We start from the raw sequence: 18,782 nt of genomic DNA, 5'->3' as shown, positions 1-18,782 counted from the left end.
GCCCCGTTTCGTCTTTCGCTTTTCATCCTCGTAAAGTGGTGACGACGGCAGCACGGTCACTTCGGGCACTGTCACGTTTTTCATTCACTACAGCCTCTTGCATTATGTTGCTTTCCAAGACAAACACCGACATACACATCTGTCGCTACAGCATTTGCAAAGCTTTGTTTTGTTTTTTTTTTTTACCCTGTAGTTCTGCGACTCTATGCACTGCATCATTTCTTTCTAATATACAGATTGTTTACCGCTCAAGGAAAAAGACTTCAGGATGAAACACAAAAGACTTCGGGATTCATTTTATCACTTCTGGTGGTTCTTTCCTCCGGGGTTACAGCACTTGGTAATAGCAACAAGAGGGTTTGGGATGCCATATGAGATATACTACGTGAGACGAAACAAATTGAATGGTAACCTAGTATACTGAATGAACCTTATGTGTTAACAGCATTAGTCTTTTTTGTGAATTAAGCTAATTAGTTATTTCAAAAATGATCTATTGATGAGCATTTTGATATTGTAAACAAGTTAATTTATATGACAAGGCACTGCCCATTTCATGGCCGATCCCCCATGGTGGGTTTTTCCAGTTTAGTAAGGGTCAACCAACCAATTTTTTAGCTTGATCCTACCAATTTTGCATAGCTCTGCTGGGTGGCTAGTTGTGTTTATGCTAATATGCTACATAACTTAGTTTACCTATCTACTGATGGTCCTATGAACCCAGCAAAGCACTAGTTGGCCTTGCATTACATTCCCCAAAACTGTGAGTAGACTGTAAGTTAATAATTATGAAGGTCCATTAAAACGTTTCATCAGCCGTTAGCTGAATTAAAATGCCTTGCATATGTTTCTTTTATTGCCAGCTATATGGCAGCAAGAACATCACGCAAGATAATTGCACCTGTAGGGGTGTCGTCGGACCGATTCAAGCATGCAGCGGCAGAATGCGAGAAAGTAGAGGGAGCGGGAACCAAACACTTTTTTTCGTCGCACAGCCATGATTGACTTATTTCGCTGCCCGATAAAGCAGAGGCGAGAAGCTGTAAAACGTCATTCCCACCGGGCACGACGCTTACCTGCCTGTTATTAAAACCAACTACACAGCAACTCAAACTTTCGATAAACTACATGCTAGTGGACGTTGGGAGAACATTTGGGTCTGCTTAGAGCTCTCGACAACTGTCTGCTCCGACAGTCGCGCGGCGGCGCGCCAGTTGTGCACAGAGCGTATAATGTCATTTGCGAATCAGTGAAGGATTCTTTACGTGACTGAAGAGCAACACGTGAACCTACACCGCTGTTCACTTTTCTGATGGTTCTGCTGCTGATGATGATGTATAATTATGTCTGAGCACATTTTATTGGGTGGGCCTTAAAAACACCCACTAGTTGGTTAAAGCACATCTTTTGATGCCTGGCATGATCCTACGCTTCTGCCATGTAATGTTTGATGCATTAAGGAGACCCATTCTGCCATGCAATGTTCATATAGTGTTTTTTTTTTCCGAAGCAGTTTGAACAAATTTCGTCAATCACTGGTATACAGCTGTATGCCACACATACGGCGTGGGTTTCGTCCTTACTCTGACCCACAAATCTTTATTTATTCTATTTGTATATTTCTTGATTTTTTATCACTACCAACACTAGAATTTCTACGAAACGAGCTCTTCAATGCTATGGCTTTAATATACTAGTCTGCAGTAACATTAAAAATATTCACCTGGGGTGAATGACTCGAGGATGTAATTTTGCTTGTCTTAGCTATAAAAATATGAGTGAAGGGTAAAAAGAACACAATTACCATTTCATGTGCCTGTGAGCAAAAAGTATTAAACAGTTGAATGTGGCATATACATTTGTCGTCAATTCTACTCGTAAGTTTTCTGTATGCTCTCTCACTTAACATCCCCTGTAGCTCTGGTTCAACTGCAAACGAGCCCTCAAGTGAAAAAAATGGCTAAGAACATCGCATCACCATTCCATACCTCAGAAGGATTTCACAAGAAATTAAGCGGTATGCTTACATCTCAAAGTTTAATACTCTCTTCTTGAAGCTGGACAAAACAACTTACTTTGTACTACTCCTCATTGCGCATTAACATGGCAGTGGAGCTTTTCGCAGGAAAAATATTGGAAATTATTGAATCTGTCCATGTCACACAAACAAAGCCCAAATTCCATGCTCTCTAATCACCGATGTTCAAGAAGCTGTTAGCTCGGCATTCTCACATCAGTGCGGTGAACGTTTGCAAATATGGCGCGCACTGTTAGCAGCATGATATTTTGTTTTCCCATCAGCTATATATGCTAAGGGTACAGGAAGAAGAGACAGTGCAGTGGAATAGTGCAATTATGCAGAAATCCCCACTGATGACGTACCAGACCCAAAAAAAAGGCCACTGCTGTCAAGCAGCTATGCGATAAAGGTATCGGCAGCACTTTGTTCTTTGAAGCAAAATCTATGATAGATTATAGATCTAAAAAAATATCTATGATAACTCTCCGGGTAGCTCTGTGTTGCTTTGACACCAAGATGGGAACACACTAAAACTTCATTATTACAAGGTTGCATCTGTCACAAAAATAGGTTCGTTACATCCAAAAATTTGTTATAAAGGTATATTTATAACACTATATCTATGCAACACTAGCTCTCGCTTACTTCTTTATAATGGATACTTTGTTATATTGGGGTTCGTTATACCAATTACTGAGTGTATTGCAGACGAAGACTTACTGAGCCCTGTACAAAATGATAGACACGCTTTGCAGCATGTCTAGAGAGCAGCAACCAGTTGAACACAAAGTGCTTTTGGGCAAAGGGTTTCATGTACAGTCCAAGGCAATGGGGCTGAGCTTTTCAAAACATTGGGAATAAGGGATGTTCAATGAAAATAGACAGCAGTTTATCGAATTGGTGGCCAAACTCAAGGCAAGAGTGAAACAAGAGTGAAACTACTACGTAGAGTCAGTACCACACTAGGTGTTATGGCTATGTGGCAGGAGCCGCTGCTTGGAACTCCGGCTGGAGGTCAATACCGCTACGGTTGAAGTTCGATAGGGCACAGCCCTAACAAACTCCAACCTTTTTTCCCTGTCCATATTAAAACATTAAAGTCGCTAATGTGCATGTCCGCATGTACTTAGTGTCCTCCTATAGCATTTTGTCCACACCCAACTTTTCACTGTATAGAAAGCCCTTCATTCTTACTTTTTTATCGTACCATCACCTGTATATGTCACTGTGTAGCATTGAGAAAGATAAGGAAATTTTATGATTACACAACAATAATTCTTATCATAGTGTTCAGTATCATGTGAAAATACACAATTCATGCCATTGAGATTTACAGTGTCTGGCGACCCAGGAAATCTACGTAGAGCTGTGCCCAAACTTAATATTAGGGAGTGTTGTAATTGTCCGCATCTTTAAAAATTTTTGTGACACAGTTTTTGCTAATAAACTACCAGAGTGGCCTAGTGGTCTTGGTGTGCGGCTGCTGACGGACAGATGGCGGGATCGAATACTTGTCTTTCTACATAGGAGAAAATTCTCTGGGCTCATGTACTTAATTGAAGTCTCCAGGTGGTCAAAACTTTCGGATCCCTCCACTACAGCATCTCTCGTAATAATACCGTGGTTTGGGCCACTAAACCCAGTCAATTATTATTAGTTCTAGAAATGTGCCAGTCACGTTGAAAATAGAGATTGCATTGCATTAGTGAACATAATATAGTGTGGCACCAGGAAACCAACTTCAGAAAAGGAGACAGCCCTACCTTTAGATTAGTTTTATTGGAGATAGCTCAACATGACAAAATTGCAAGCTGTATCATACAATATTTTGCGATGCCTTAGAGATGTGCATGTGATCCCACTTTCTTGTGGGATCGCAGTACGATATGGCATTCCAGCGAAAACAAAATTATCACGTTTGTTTCTCCTGGGATGCTATGGCATTTATTGCATTCAAAAAAACCAGTTTCAAATTGGCACATGTCTTTTTACTCTAGCCTCCTTGGCCCTCTGTACCATTCCTTGCCACGCCAAGTTGTTTGCAGAACCATGAAAACCCTCTATGCTTCACTTTTACTTAACTCCATACCAAGACGTAGCAGTTGTAAGATCGACTTTTCACTGCAGTTCCCACAGTGGTTCCTGGTTGCAACACGTTGAAATTTAGTTCAGACATCATGATGCTAATATACTGATGCTAAGAAAAAGAGATCTTTCCATAGTCGTTTTGGAAAACATTTATTGGCAAACATATATACATTTGTGTAGAGCTTAGATGCCACCAGGTACTTGCAAGAACATTTACATACGCACTCAAGGAGAGGCCCGCGAAACTGATCGCACGGGTTCACTCATACAAATAAGATGGGCAAACATTTAACAAGACAGCATGGAATGCGTTCTCATGAACAGACACCGAAATGTCATTAACCGTGCCTGTAGAGCAACAAGAATTGGCTACATTGGGGCTCCATACATGTTTAGTGGCAACCATGTAACGCCAATGCAAGCATGTCAATTTAGTGTTCATTTTCATTTTTTTCCTTGTAACGAGACACCTGTAAACCTGTCTCATAGTTATAAAGTTTTGACATGGTTAAATTGGGCAGCACACAATGTGGGTGCTGTAGTGGCCAGCTCTGGATAAATTTTGACCATATCACATTGCAACACATGGTACGAGAGCGTTCTTGTAATCTTTGTTCATCAAAATGCGACTGCCAGTTATCAATAAACCTGCAAAACTTGTGCTCTGGCATGAAGAGCCATCACAGCGTAAAGGGCCAGTAAACAACCCCCAAGGTTCAAAATTGGTGAGTAGATAACTGCGCACTCATGCTGCTGTGATCGTGAGTGCGAACATGCTGCTGCGAAAATTTCACAGATTACTGTTGTAATAAGGAGCAGTGGACAGAACAACCTTGTCATGGCTGCTTTGGTTGGTTTCGGTTTCTTGCTTAGCCTCTTTACCCTTCTACGCTGCTCTAGAGAGGGGTGGGCGTATTCCATTATTGCCCATTTGAGCAAGGTAACATGACACCAGAGAGCTACATCATTGGCATGCAGATAATGACTGAGCCAGACAGCATGGTGGTAAGGCATTTATACTGCAGGCATGAACTTGGCTAGCATCAGGGGAAAGCTGTTGCTCTTCCAACTTTTTACTTCCATTTTTTGCATATTTGGGATATGAAACACAAATCTCACTCTTTTCAAATGTACAATTTAACACAAATAGGAGCATTTCCCATATGTGTCTAGTGGCATCATAGTCGGCCGGCTTCGTATGGTTGTTGCCATAGAGTTTCACCGCAGTGCGCTAGATGGTAATCTGGCATTAGTGTCTATGAGAGCGGCATGGGGCTTTAGCTAGTATGGGAATGATTGATAGTACATGGATTTGCCTAAGCATCATAGTCTCGACTCTGTGTGGCTCCTTTTTCAACGTGAAGCCACTTTCTCACAAGAGAGTTTGGCAAAAGATGAGCAGTCCTACTACACCACTTTCACCCTTTGGGCTCACCTATTCAAATCAGCAAACAGAGTTTAGAAAAAGCCGTTGTCTTATTTAAAGTAGAACCCAAAATGCAGAGACAAATGAAGTCGCAAGTGCGTTTGAAGCCGCACACACTAAGACTAGACAAATTTATGCACTATCCATAATCCCCATGGTGGTTTTCGCAGCGCCACAGTTTCCTCTTGTAAATATTGCAAGAAACTGTACAATTGCAGCTGTGCCCTGCCCATGCACCACAAGTGCATTCGATGCGATGCACTCCGAGCAGCTGCTGCACTGACGAGCGCTCAAATCATTGGTCCTTTTCACCGCTGGAACAAGCCTGACATCTGTGTCAGCGTGCTGCCTCCAGGGCACTGATGAGTGGTGTGAAGTCGACGTACGGATCCACGCGACCATCTGAAACAGGCGCGGGGGACGGAGCCTCCTCCTCGCAGAGAGACACCACCTGCAGAGAGTGAGTCATGGACACACACACGTCTTCACTGCTCCCATTGTGCCTTAAGGGATTGCGCCCAAAGGCTTTAGATTCTTTATTGGTTTAAGTGAAACCCGCTGAGCTTATGTATATTTGTGTGCAGATTTCAAGTATGCGGTCATTTTTCTAGTACGATATGGATTTTAAAAAAATGTTATCCATTACATGTGTCATTTTGGGAGCTACAGTCTGCCTAGATTAAGTTACAAAGGAAAGTAGTGACCTGTTATGAAAGCTGTAGTTGCCATGTGCTAGCCTTGAAATGCGAGCTACCAGCAAGAAGTGTGTAGCTAAGGGCGTATGCTGTTTCATTGTCAATGAACAAGCTTGATATGGCCCGGCAAACCACTGCTGAAGGCAGTTCTAGCCTAACCAGGACTTCGAGCAAAGCCAAACTGAGATCATGGTCGACACAAACATGCACAAACTTATCGGTGTGAGTAATATTGTGCTTGAAAAGCAAGACATGCTGTGCGATCTACATTTTAAACTTCTGCTTTGGTAGCTGTTAACTGTGGCTGAAGCCGAAGCAGCAACTTTTTGAGCTTCAATCAATAATAACGATTACTTTCGTGACAGTTGCACAGACTATTATCAGTTTCCGTGACCATGCTAGATTTTTCAGATATTTCATGACTATTCCCCAGCTTTTCCAGTGTGTCCAAATTTTTTTACTTTTCTAGGCAAGTGAATAACAAACTCCACGAGTTTTTTTTTCGTGTGCATGCCTTTTCTAGGCTTACTTTCATAATACTAATCCTCTAAATGCGCTACTCCTGTTCCCCCATGCTCGTTCGGTCGCTTACCATCAGGGTAAGCTCGTGGGACCAGGTTGTCGGCAGCTCACAGCGGTCGAGCAGTTGAGACAACGCCTGTCGGGCTGTGCCAGGCTGCGAGGCTAGTTTTGCAACCAATCGGTTTGCCTCCTGCGTTTGTTCACACACGCGGTTCACACAAGAAACAAGCTTATTCAATAACATGCAACATTTTTTTAATGCAGATAAACACCATTACTGCAAAATACCAAACAAGTGCCCTCCCTTATGGTGAAAGATAATCCGACAAGATTCCCTCGTTCATGGAATGAAATTAAAGATGGAGGAGGAAGAGCCACTAAGAATAAAATACGCCACCTCGAGGTTCTATCGAAATGTTTCAATGGGAATGCATGCATTCGCTGTTTCGGGAATAGCGAATGGAACAGTGAAAAATCGGAGGATGTATAAGCTTCGCCTTCAAGAGTAAGTCATGGTAGCGTAATTGGGCCTCGTGCGGATCACCTCCTGAGCTGCTAACTTGCTTCGATTCTCGGTACATGCCTCAACGATAAATGCCTAGCACCCCGAAACATCTGCGCGTCACTGAAAACACAGACTCTTCCTAGAGGGAGCAGAGATTGGAGCTTACGCAGGTTGGGCTGTTCAATACTACAAGCCTGCAAGCACTGCAAAGAAGATGCCTTAAGTTGCATCGAGCGACATAAACAAAACTACACACAGTAAAAGCTCGTAAAATTGATGCTCTTGTGGACAACCAGAACGATGCATCGCTGTCCGCCTCACCAACTCCAACAGTTAGATCTGGCACTCAGTAGCCTTGTTTTAACTTGAAACCATGTGCGCACATTGTCGCAAAACTCGAGCACGGCGGGAGCTGTCGAAGACGAAGAGCTTTTAGCTGCAGTCGCTATGCTGGCATAAAGCTCGTTTGCTACGTCGTGATAAATGAACGATCTGTTGCTTGCCCGTGCGAAAAAACTATCGTCTCATCCACAGGTAGGTACGTCGTAATGTAGGGGTGCAGAGCACATTTTGGGCTAACCATGCATGGCAGTCTGGTGCCATGGTAGCACTGAGAACCAAGTTAGAACACGAAGAGAAGTGTGGTTCTTACACTGCTCTTATGCAAAGTACAGAATTTACATACTCTTCAAGAAAATGAAAGCGTATAGTTGTAAAGACATTTATTGTTTTCCCAATATTGTTTTCTCGGCAATTCGGAATTCAGTTACTTTGGGCATTTTTCTGGTTTCATGAGATAAAAATTAATTAGCTTTTACTGGACATTCGTGAACATACAGTGCGCTCCGTTCAAATTGGCACATCAATTTGTCTAGAATGTTTTCCATTGATATAACCACACAAGTACAACTGGAATATACATACCTGGTTTGGCATTCCCGAAACGTTTAGGGCTTTACAGAGGCCATCCGACAGGAACAGAAGCCGCCAGCCAGGCTCCACCTCTAGTGGACCACAAAATTCTGGTTCGTTGGACACCGGGTCAGGCCTGCACACGAGTGAAGAAGCAACACTTCAACTCTTGAACTCATTTCACCTAGATTATTCTGACAACTTGTCAATCAGCACAGAACAAGAGCACACATATAGTAATGCTAGTGCAATACTATGATACTCAACAAACCAATGTAAACGCCTACCGTAAAATTTCGAGGAAGCACTCCCCTCTCCCAATTCAATCTAATCCAATCTTGCTTTGCACTGCAGCCCGATTGTTTCGTGCCATTTGGTACTTTGTGTTTGTGATGGGAGGTCAGCTATGCCTAGAAGTCCTATGCAATGGCGAAGAAAATGGAGGTTATTCGATGGCATTGAAAAAACGAAAAGAACGTGCACCAAACGCGTCGACATTTCAAGCTCGAATGGAATCGGATACCGGAATGGGAGAGGAATTTTGATAACTTGCTGCAGCTAAAATATGGGAAGGCAAAACTTCGACAGAAGCTCAGTAATGGTGCACCAGTGCATGGCGAACGTGTGGACGATACACTCTTTGAGTACCTTGAGCGTGAAGGAAGTGCAAGACATGCCGTTGGCAATAAACTTCTTTCCCAAGAGGTTGCCGAAATTGCCAGCAGCGTGCAGTTGGGAAACTTTGTAGCCTCCAGCCATTACGTAAATCGCTGAAAACAGCGGTTCGGCGTTGCAATGCGCCGCGCTATGAACAAGAGCCAGAAGACGCCCGGAAAACTTACAGAGGCAGCAAGTGCCTTTCAGTCTTCCGCGGACTCGCTGGGATGGTGCAACGGCTACACCTTATATAACATGAATCAGGCGATGGTGCTAATAGACAACACGGCCAACAGGATGAACAAGGTGGTCAGTGAAAGCACCATATGGATTGCAAACACTGGATGGGCTTGGTGAGGCTTCACGGTTTGCCTAGCTGCTTGGGCTACCGGCCAAAAGCTGCAGGCCATCATTATCTTCAAGGAGCGAAGCGGGAAAACTCCATCCAGGGCCTTTGCAAGCCTTCGCTTACCAGGTGAGAATTTTTTTTTTGTCGGGGCAAGCGGCCAAGTTCGTTTTATCACAATGCTGACTTCTCTTCCCTTCATAACAAACGTTCCTGTCACCACCACACAAAACGGCTGGATGACATCACCGAAAAAGCACGAATGGCTGCCGGGGCCTAAACGTCGATGACGTGCAAAGCTTAGCGCGTATCCACTCGACGGACTTCTCCACGAAAATCTCTTCTGCAGACGATTGTTCCACCACCCGTCCGGCTGCCGAGAATATCCAGACGACGAACAAAGCGGGTAGACGGACGGGCGGGAGAAAAAAAGAATGGCAGCACTCTCTAAAGCGAGAGCTGCCCGCTTGAAATCGTCAAGCTCTTTGTCGCGCATGGGGTGGGCTGTTAGCCCGCGGCACGGATGGCACAAATCCGTGATGCAGGTCCACGTAATGCGCCATCTGCAGAAAGAAAAGACGGATTTGCCAGAAAAGACTAAACTGCCTAAAGTGAGCAATTTCATTGCGTAACAATATACAGTGCCTCTTTTAACAACCTTGCTACAATCATATTTTTCTCTACAGCAGTAGTAAAGTATATACAGTAGAACCCCGCTGATACGTTTTTCACGGAACCGTAAAAAAAAACAAACATAGGAGCCGGGAAGCGCAAGAGCCAAGAAACGCGAAAAATTGAGAAATAAGAGTAGTGGTGAACTGCACATAGTTTTATTTAAATTCATCCGCTTGAAAAAATCATGCACCGTTGCCTGGCACATCTTCTCACGCTTTACAAGCACAAGGCGTCTTTCAAGCACCTGTAGTGCCATGTGGCTCTCGCCATTGTTACTGGTGGGCACATATCTTCACAATAAATCCAGTGCCACTACGGCCGATGAGGACGTTGGCTCCAGTATCCGCTCCACCTCCTCCTCAACTTCCTCGTCACTGGCGCACTCAGCCACGATGTCGTCGATGGCTAACATCGCGCAGGTGACAACGGCGTCGTCAACAGAAGCGCAGTCACTGTACGCGGTTCCACTTGGAAGCGTTGGAAGTGTAAAGGCACTATGCTGCACGCTCGTATAACCTGCGCAACGACCGACACGAAACAAAGGGAATGCGAGAAGACCGCAGCAAGCACGGGTAGCACGGGCACAAATGGGCGATGGTGATGGCGATCGGGCTATACCCTTTGAATCGGGCCGCCTGCGCGACCCGGTGGCGATAAGTTTAAGCCAGCGTGACATCCCAAGAAAACAAAAACAGGTCTCGGAGACCTTCCTTTTACACATGCCAAAACCAATTTTAGGGCCCCAATGCGTCATAGACACAATCTTTCTTAGAGTGCACCTACTGCAGCTGCGAAGAAACCATCGCGCACCTTCTGTGTGGGTGCACCCATTTCAACGCGCAAAGACAAGAACTCACTGAAGCTCTGTATAGACTGGTTGATCGGCCTTTGTCGGAACAAAGGATTCTGGGTCATTGGCCGAGCCCATCCTCAGCCCAGAAGGCTTTGAAAGCTTTGCTACGCTTTTTGCGGACAACTGGCCTCAGAGACAGACTTTAGTGTCTTATACACCTTGATGTTGCCTTTCCTCTGTCGCAATTTTTTTTTTTTGTAATTTCTCTCTCTCTTCGCAACATTTCTTTTTAACATCTTTCACTCCCCTCACTTCTTTCCCCAGCACAGGGTAGCCAGCCGGTCTAAGAACTGGCTAACCTCCCTGTCTTTCCGCTTAAACTTTCTTCCTCCAGAGTGCAAATACGGATCTCAAAGGTCATGCTTTAGCTGGCATGAACTGAAAATACGTCATAGGTGTTGCCCCCGGCACTTCGGGCGGCCAATCCCATCGTCAAGCCGCCAAGCCAAGCTACACGAAAGACAACATGGCCGCTCAGGCCGGCGCGTCGTGGCACTTTGCAACGTATGATGCGGGAACTGTCCCACAATTGCGACGCAGCAGCGGGGTTCCCAATGCATTGGAACCTGTGAAAGCTGTGCCGGAAGCGGCCGAAAACGGCATAACAGCCAGGAAAACGCAGCACACGGGAACGCAACAGCGGGGTTCTACCTAATAAGAAAATTTCCATGCCTTAAGTTGCGCAAAGTAATATTCTTTCTTGCAAAATTATTAGAATTTGACAGTCTGTAATCTGAAATGGTAATTTTAACACAGCGATCACAAAACCTTTAGTGCAGAATTCATCTAGCCACAGTAATGAATGCAAAAAAATAAAGTTAACATGTACGTTTTTCGCAAAACATTGATGTTGCCACGTGCACATGTGGTCAAGCTTAAACCACACACAAAAAAAAGTTACCACCGCGCGATGCCCAAGGTCACTGCTCACAGCCGTCATTGTGCAGCGAGTGTTGCTTGTGCTTTGAATTTACATCTTGCTGTGCACAAGTTTGCCAATAAGTAGTTTCACCTTTGGCAGTCTGTCACTTTCTCCTTACAAGCACGACCATGTGACAGTACAGTGCATTCATGTTTATATGAAATATCAAATAGAGTATAGAGTTTTTTGTGTATGATAGAATTTCACTTCATTGATTACTTAATGTGTGTGCTTTGAAAGCCAGTAGAAGTCCTATTCATACATACACGCAGGAAACAGCCCAGCTATTCGAATTTTGTCGACCAATAATAAATAGAGGAATTTCCAGCCTCACGTACACAGAAGACAGGCGAACGGCAAACAGTAATACACAAACCCGTCGGGACGCCGCCGGCGTGGGTGTGCACCGAGGCAACGGGTGACGGGAACGACTTCCTCGGTGAGGGCGTCGGTGTCCACTCCAAGACTAACGAGGCGGGCCAACTCATCTGCATTGTCTATACTGTGCTCCACCGTCAGCAGCTTGGGCTCTTCTCCTCCCCGTAGCAGCAACACCCGTGTGCGTCCTGAAATTGGAGGTGGCGATAAATATGCAATCGCCCAAAAGAGGTTCCGCAACCTGTGGCCCACGTGGCAGTAATGTGTGGCTCCCGGCATAATTTTATGTATCCCCCCTCCCCCCTTGTCAATCCCCACCTGTAGGCTGACAAGGCATTTTTGACCTTAAATGAAGCTTTCGCTTGCGAATAAAGTTTGTATGTTGAAACCTTGTGACAGGTGTGCTTGAAGATAAACATGATTTCTATCCCCGGTCATTTATGTAACTGAAATTATTTATCTCGGCCTGCAACGAGACCCCCCCTACCCCAACTGGCCGTGTGGCCCGCACTGTGTCCACTTCATGCAACTCAGTCCTACGGCTCAAACGGTTGCCAAACCTTGGTCTGAAATGATACATAATCAAGGTTATGTACAAAGAGCAACTACAGCCTTTGTTTTGTGCTGTGACGGCACACCGAACTCTGTGCGCATGTTGAATTAAAATGTTACAAAATATATATAAAAGGTGGTTAGGAGACCTAAAAGGAGGTTCGAGATGTCGTATAGACTCGATAGCTTAACATACATGTTTTTTTTTTTTTGATGAAGTATGAGTTGCATTTGTTACATGGAAGTTATTCTTTTTGAGGGTAAACTGCATATGAAGACTCAATGGGGCATTGAGCAACCAGCAACATCAGCAGTATTACGATACACTCAGCGGTCCCTAACACACTGAGCAACGATGTGCTAGTTCGGTTGTTATCACATTTATTATGGCGATGATCTCAGCATTGTCATTGTGGCGACTGAGGTGTAGACTGGCCCGACGCCTGGCGACAGCTCTGCTTCCATTTTCAGGTTTGGTTTGTCTCGAATACTTGGTTGCGCTCGGCCACGCTGAGTGGAACGATTTGTCTTCCACTTGTCACTGTGCGATACTTCGGAGCGATTACACGGCAATATGTCGTAAGAAGTTGCACTGCTTACGCTAGTGGCAGTTCAAGTACCGCAACAAGGAATGTCTGTCGCGGACAGCTCCCAAAAGATAATTTGTAGAAGCTTCCAGGAAGGACTGCACATTCTATTCATTTCTGTTGTCCATGGGTCTCCGTGACGCATAAAATGTTTGCCTTGCACACCCACAAATGAGACGCACCAGCACCGACATCTGGCTCAGATGACTTGCGCAGTGTAAATAGTGCGTATAAGTGTTTCATGAGTTTGGTTTGCTGGTGAAATAAGGAAAGGCTGGCAGACCACAAGAATCGGCGACGCAAGAATAATTATGAGCAATGCAGATGGCCCTTGCAAACGCTCGTCATTGAATAAATCGCTTCTTCATGGCCACTGTACTGCTTAGCTTTCATGTTGGCTTCACTTCTTAAACCGATGATAGTATGCAACAATAATGTAATTATACCTGGGGTGTGACGTCCTGAAACCACGATAAGTTCATGAGAGGCGCCGTAGTGGAGGGCTGCATAACTTTGAACCATCTAATGCTCTTTAACATGCACTGACATCGCACAGTACACAGGCCTCTAACATTTCGCCTACGACGCAATGCAACCGCCATGGCCAGAATCGACACCGCCCCGCAGCTTTTGGGTCAGCACAGCGCCATAACCACTGCTTTAACACGACAGACACTTTTTTTCTTTACAGAGGTAAACACTTCACATCATAATGGGTACTTGGCAGGCAGGTGTATTGTAGAAATTTCGCCAGGAGAAAATGCCAGCTGCATCACACCCTAAATGATACCGCTGCACACCCATCGTTACATTGTGCAAAAATGCGAAATTCGAATATAAAAGGAGCCTTTTCTCAATGTCGCCAAAATTTGGGTGCACACAATCTTACAATGCTTAACCACAGTACAGCACCATTTTCCTACGATGTAGGGTGGGCACTTCGAGGCTATTTGCAACACGCTAAAATTGGTTGTACTCAATGATGATAACACTACTTGCTACATATTTTAAGGCAACCGTGATTTCACTTCAGGATCATCCACCCAAAAGCTACCAATTATGGCTCTAATGTCACAGTCGCTGTTCTTTTAAAGGCAATTATCACGTTACAATAGGTCCATCAAAGCCACGTTAACAAGAAGCATGCACCCACCCAGATTGGCAACGTACAGCTGATTGCCATTCATGACGACTGCAAGAGCCAGAGAGCACCCCGATGACAGCTCTGCCTCCAGGGCAGCCAGGGATGCTTCTCCGGGACCCTGTAACAATAAATACAGTCAAGGTCAGACAAGGCAGGCTTCACTAGCAGTCGTGAGCAGCGCAGCACTCGCGATGCTTTTCTTTTTTCAATATCTCAAAGGACCCCAAGACAAACTCAAGCAATCTTTTAACATGTCAAGCAAGCGCATGAGTCGAGTTCAAAGTGCGGCCGCAATTAGCAGTGCCAATGCAGCAGTGCTAAATGTTGCAGGTGAACCGCAAGAAAACATTCCCTAGTCTTCTACGGGTCTTTCTGTGTGCCCAGCGTTGGCCGTGACATCAGCACTTGCGTCAGGTCAGGTCAGCAACAAAAAGAAGCGGTTTGCCTGCTCACAGGTACGCACACTCGCCATTTTTCCTTCTTACACAGTAAGGAGCAGCGCTCAGCCAAGAGGAGAGACAAACTAACAGATAGAGCTTAACGAAGAAAAAGAGCCAGCCAAGGAGCACTTTTGGATAATCAAGTGCATGTAACTCCACTATTACGGTATCTTTTTCGAAAAATTTTCGTGTCTACGTTTTTGTTGCTGACTCACCCACAACTGCAACACTAGAACTGATTTTCGACCACTAGATGGTTGGGGGAGTCTTTAATTTAATTAATTTCGCGGAGCATTGAAATGCAGTTGCAATAATATCCAGGGTTTTACATTCTAAAACTAAAATGCGATTACTAGGCATACCATAGTAGAAGAGCTCATTAATGTGGAAATACGTCAAATTGCACGGGCTTTTCGCATTTCACCAATATTGCGAGCCAGGATTGAGAACGCCACCTGAGGGACAGAGCTCAGCGTCGTAACTACTGAAGCACAGTGGCAGCCATTAAAACACTTTAATATCATTTTAAAAAATACATTGCTAATCTAGGGCGGGGCACGCGTACCAAATATTATTCAAATGCTTGCTCCTCATTACCTTCCAAGACTCCCACTTCAGAGATTTGGTTCAAGCACATCACAGTAAGAAGGAAACCGCAACAGGCAGAATGCCGCAGCCAGCGCAGTTTGAGAAAAAAATAACAAGGGAGCTGGGGAAGTGCAGGAAATGCATTCCAATTTTCAATCACATCAAATGTTTCTAAAAAGAATTTTTGGGAATGTAGGTACTCCTCGAAAGATGCGATGGCTGCGAGTCATTGCTTAGTTTTAGGGAGACAAGCGTAACGGCCTCTTTAAACTCCTGCAACATCAAAAGATTGGCCACATTCCGTATGCAATGGCAAAATTAAAGTAAGGTCAAAATTTTCTGCCTCCATGGTCTAGTGGTCTAACCTGGTCAGTAGCTCGGAGCAGTTCATCTCGCCGACTCAGTGTTGGCTCCAGGCTCTGTAGCCAGGCATCGTGTACAGCTTGTAGGCTGGAACACAAAGCTGTCTGTACCTGGAAGCAAGGTTTGGTTACATTTCAGGTTTGTGGCTGGCATCCCGACGGTTGTTATAGGGTGAAATAAGAACGGCGACAAAGGGACAAGAAAAAAAAATGCCGACCTTTGTCGTCGTTCTGATCTCGCGCTATAACAATCGTCATGTCATACCAACTAGCCCAAACTGCCACTCTTTTATGGCACCCTGAACGACAGTATATTGCCACAAGTGCTGTTTTCTTCGTATTACTTTGTTGGAATCTTTCCCTTGGAATCCAGTCACTTAATTTTGATCAGCAGTTATCTATCCCACACGCTTTATTTTCTGCACATTAATAATTATTCTTTTTGATTTTGACAAACATGTCTTAAACACCAGTTTGTTCTGCGACTCATTCCGCTGTCTTCTTGCCCCTCAACCTTACACCGGTCATTTTCCTTTTTATGGCTGCCTGCGTTATCCCCGATTCAAGTCTAATACTTTTTGCAAGCCACCATGTTTCCGACCTGAAGGTCTGTACCAGTAAGAGACAGCTGTTATATACCTTTATTTCTAGGCATAGTGGTAAACTGCCACTTCAGATCTCACAGTGCCTAGCAAATGCACTAAAATTCGTTGTTATTCTTCCAGTTATTTCGTTCTTTGGTTTGGCTCTACAGTCATTACTAGTCCAAAGCAGACTTACTGCTTTACCACTTTGACGCTGTATTCCGTCGATTGTGAATTACCCTGACTTGCTATAAGTTTTCTTGTAGTGCAACGAAGTACTGACCAGCTCTGGCTCGGAGGCCTGTGCAAGACGCTTGGCCAGCTCTCGAGGCAGCCGACGTCCTACAAAGGGGACCAACCACCGTGGGCTGCCCATCGGAGAGGCACAGAGCAGGCAGCTCACCCGAGCATGGTCGTTCTTCACCCTGTGCGCACCCACAACATCAAGTTCCTCACAGGTAACACATTCTGAGCTAGTCGCTTAACCCTAAGGCAAAAACAGCACGCACTTGACAAGGTCAAACGGAAGGAACAGTGCCTGTGCCCTGTATTCAAGCAACTACTTGGGAAGCTGCGAAGACGAAAAGAACTGCCTGCCAGTTTAGTTGAACGCAATTGTGGTACATTCCTGTCAAGTGATTACCATAAGAGGCCACACCACTTTTCGTATGAGTTGTCCATAGTAATAAATAAAAATTGCTGCATTCTGTCCGAACTTCACGTATACACTCTTTTGTGCATGCTTTGCAGTTAAGCCCCTCTGAAACAAAAGATCCAATTGATTGTACTATACACTACTTGCAGAAGGTGTATGCTATGCAATAAATCAGTCGGTCATTCAATCAATTGATCAGAAGTTCTATCCATGAAGCCTTCTACTAGGAGACGCACTTCTGAAAACTAGATGCAGGTTGATATAGGAAGACATACATCGATCGCAGCTTCAAACATAAATCAAAAATAGGTTCATCTGCGTCTTAAGGTGCTGCTTATATGAGTCCTTAAGACATACATCTCTGATGACACTACACTTATAAGCTGCCCAAGGAGAGATTGCATGTTGCATTCCCAAGTAATCTTGTATAATCCATATTATGCTCAGCTTTCTTTTGTGTTTCAACTTACACCAATGTAAACACAAATCCAGCTACCCTTAGAGGCTACAATCGCATGGGTTGCTGGATTGCCAAGATTGTCACTCTTGTGAACATTTTCAACCCTAAGAATGTTGTTGATAGGCGCATACCCTTCTCAGAAAACGAAAAAGCATTCTCACCGAAACTGGAGACAGCGGTTGCGAGACTCTCCTGCCACGTGCCACGAGCCCCACGTGTCTGCCGCTGGTAGCTGCACACAGACGAAAGAAAAAAAAAAGCGAAAAAAAAAAAAAGGCTGGCTAAGATTACATTAGGAGTGCACATGAATCAGTTGCTAGCGAGCATCTAGTCCCATTTGCCTTGCCTCTCGTTTTACCATTTCAGGCGATTTGTACATATTTCAGTACGGCGTAGTTCCGATCGCGATCGAGTTTCTTCGTAGCGATTGGCTCATCACCCCAACATGCGAGAGAGAGCCAATCGCGGTCGAGGAATTCGATCCCGATCGAGGCTCCATCGCACTAGGATAATGAAGTGGCCGTGTAACACGCACTTTGAAAGGATGCAAACGACTCAAATGAATCTGTGTTTTCCCCTTCGAAAGGCATGAGCCACATACACACACACACAAAAAAAAAAAAAAGGTAAACAACCTCTGTCATCGAGGATCACCTGATGGCGAAGGTGTGGATGAGAGAACTCACCATGTCGTTGGAGCCATTGCGCCCTGAGGAGCCGGACCCATCGGTGCTCTCAGAGCGGGCCGGCATGTCCATAGGAATGAAGGTATACAGTCGAAGAGAACCGATCAAGAACTAACGTAAACAAGACGGCAACGCACACGGAAGCACGCACTCGATCAGCCGAAGTACGCGGCGGTACTGCTTTGGGCTACGTTCGGCTGCGCACGGCCAGCGGCCTTCGAGATTTTCTACACTGGACAGGTCACAATCACAGAAGTCGTGCTGAAGCGCCACGGCGAACACAAGTTGCTACCAGGTACTTGTACTTCCTTTAATTAGCCTTTATGTTGTTCCGGGGTTGGCTGGCCGCGACCTGCACGATACAACACTTCGTATTATGGTTGAGTTGTAGCCCCAGCTATGCGGTGAAGCCCCACTGTTTTGTAGCCGACAGACGTGTCCGTGTGAAACCGGTATCACTGTGTCGCAGTGGTATTCACCTTTTCATAAACGCCTCCCTGGGCGCCGCCATAGCCCTCCTTGGGCTGTGCAAATTGGCGCATCCCCTCGAAAATGCACTGCAAACGCTGCGCCCTTAGCCCTTGTACTCCCGCGCACAGCCCATCATGGCGGTATTTTTTTTCCTTCCTGTGAGAAGGTGTATAGCCAGCGGTGTGCTGCACATAGTGTCTGTGCTCCCCCGCCCCCAATACTCCGAATTTCGTTTTCGCCATGCCAGAGCGAAA

General features: G+C 45.1%; 1 protein-coding gene across 1 annotated transcript; it reads right to left on the bottom strand.

Moving 5' to 3' along the window:
* Positions 1-4,241: 4,241 nt before the first annotated feature.
* On the bottom strand, positions 4,242-18,355 carry LOC119179213 (TGF-beta-activated kinase 1 and MAP3K7-binding protein 1). Its single transcript, XM_075869200.1, has 9 exons — positions 18,058-18,355; positions 17,533-17,603; positions 16,540-16,681; positions 15,676-15,783; positions 14,292-14,400; positions 11,998-12,187; positions 8,181-8,304; positions 6,822-6,941; positions 4,242-5,985 (listed from the first exon to the last, which is right to left on the bottom strand). The coding sequence occupies exons 1-9, from the start codon at positions 18,127-18,129 to the stop codon at positions 5,872-5,874; spliced, it is 1,050 nt and encodes a 349-aa protein (XP_075725315.1). The 5' UTR covers positions 18,130-18,355; the 3' UTR covers positions 4,242-5,871.
* Between the last annotated feature and the right edge of the window lie 427 nt (positions 18,356-18,782).

This window comes from Rhipicephalus microplus, chromosome 7 (genome assembly GCF_043290135.1).
Source record: "Rhipicephalus microplus isolate Deutch F79 chromosome 7, USDA_Rmic, whole genome shotgun sequence".
NCBI classification, from domain to species: Eukaryota; Metazoa; Arthropoda; class Arachnida; order Ixodida; family Ixodidae; genus Rhipicephalus; species Rhipicephalus microplus.
The sequence above is the reverse complement of the archived record's forward strand: the minus strand, read 5'-3'. Positions and strand labels throughout refer to the sequence as shown.

Excerpts from the sequence above, each read along its gene's own strand:
- LOC119179213 (XM_075869200.1), bottom strand. The coding sequence starts at position 18,129 with ATGGACATGCCGGCCCGCTCTGAGAGCACCGATGGGTCCGGCTCCTCA. Across the intron at positions 15,784-16,539 it reads AGGCCTCCGAGCCAGAGCTG|GTACAGACAGCTTTGTGTTC; the intron begins GTCAGTACTTCG and ends CCTTGCTTCCAG. Across the intron at positions 14,401-15,675 it reads TGCTCCGAGCTACTGACCAG|GGTCCCGGAGAAGCATCCCT; the intron begins GTTAGACCACTA and ends TTATTGTTACAG.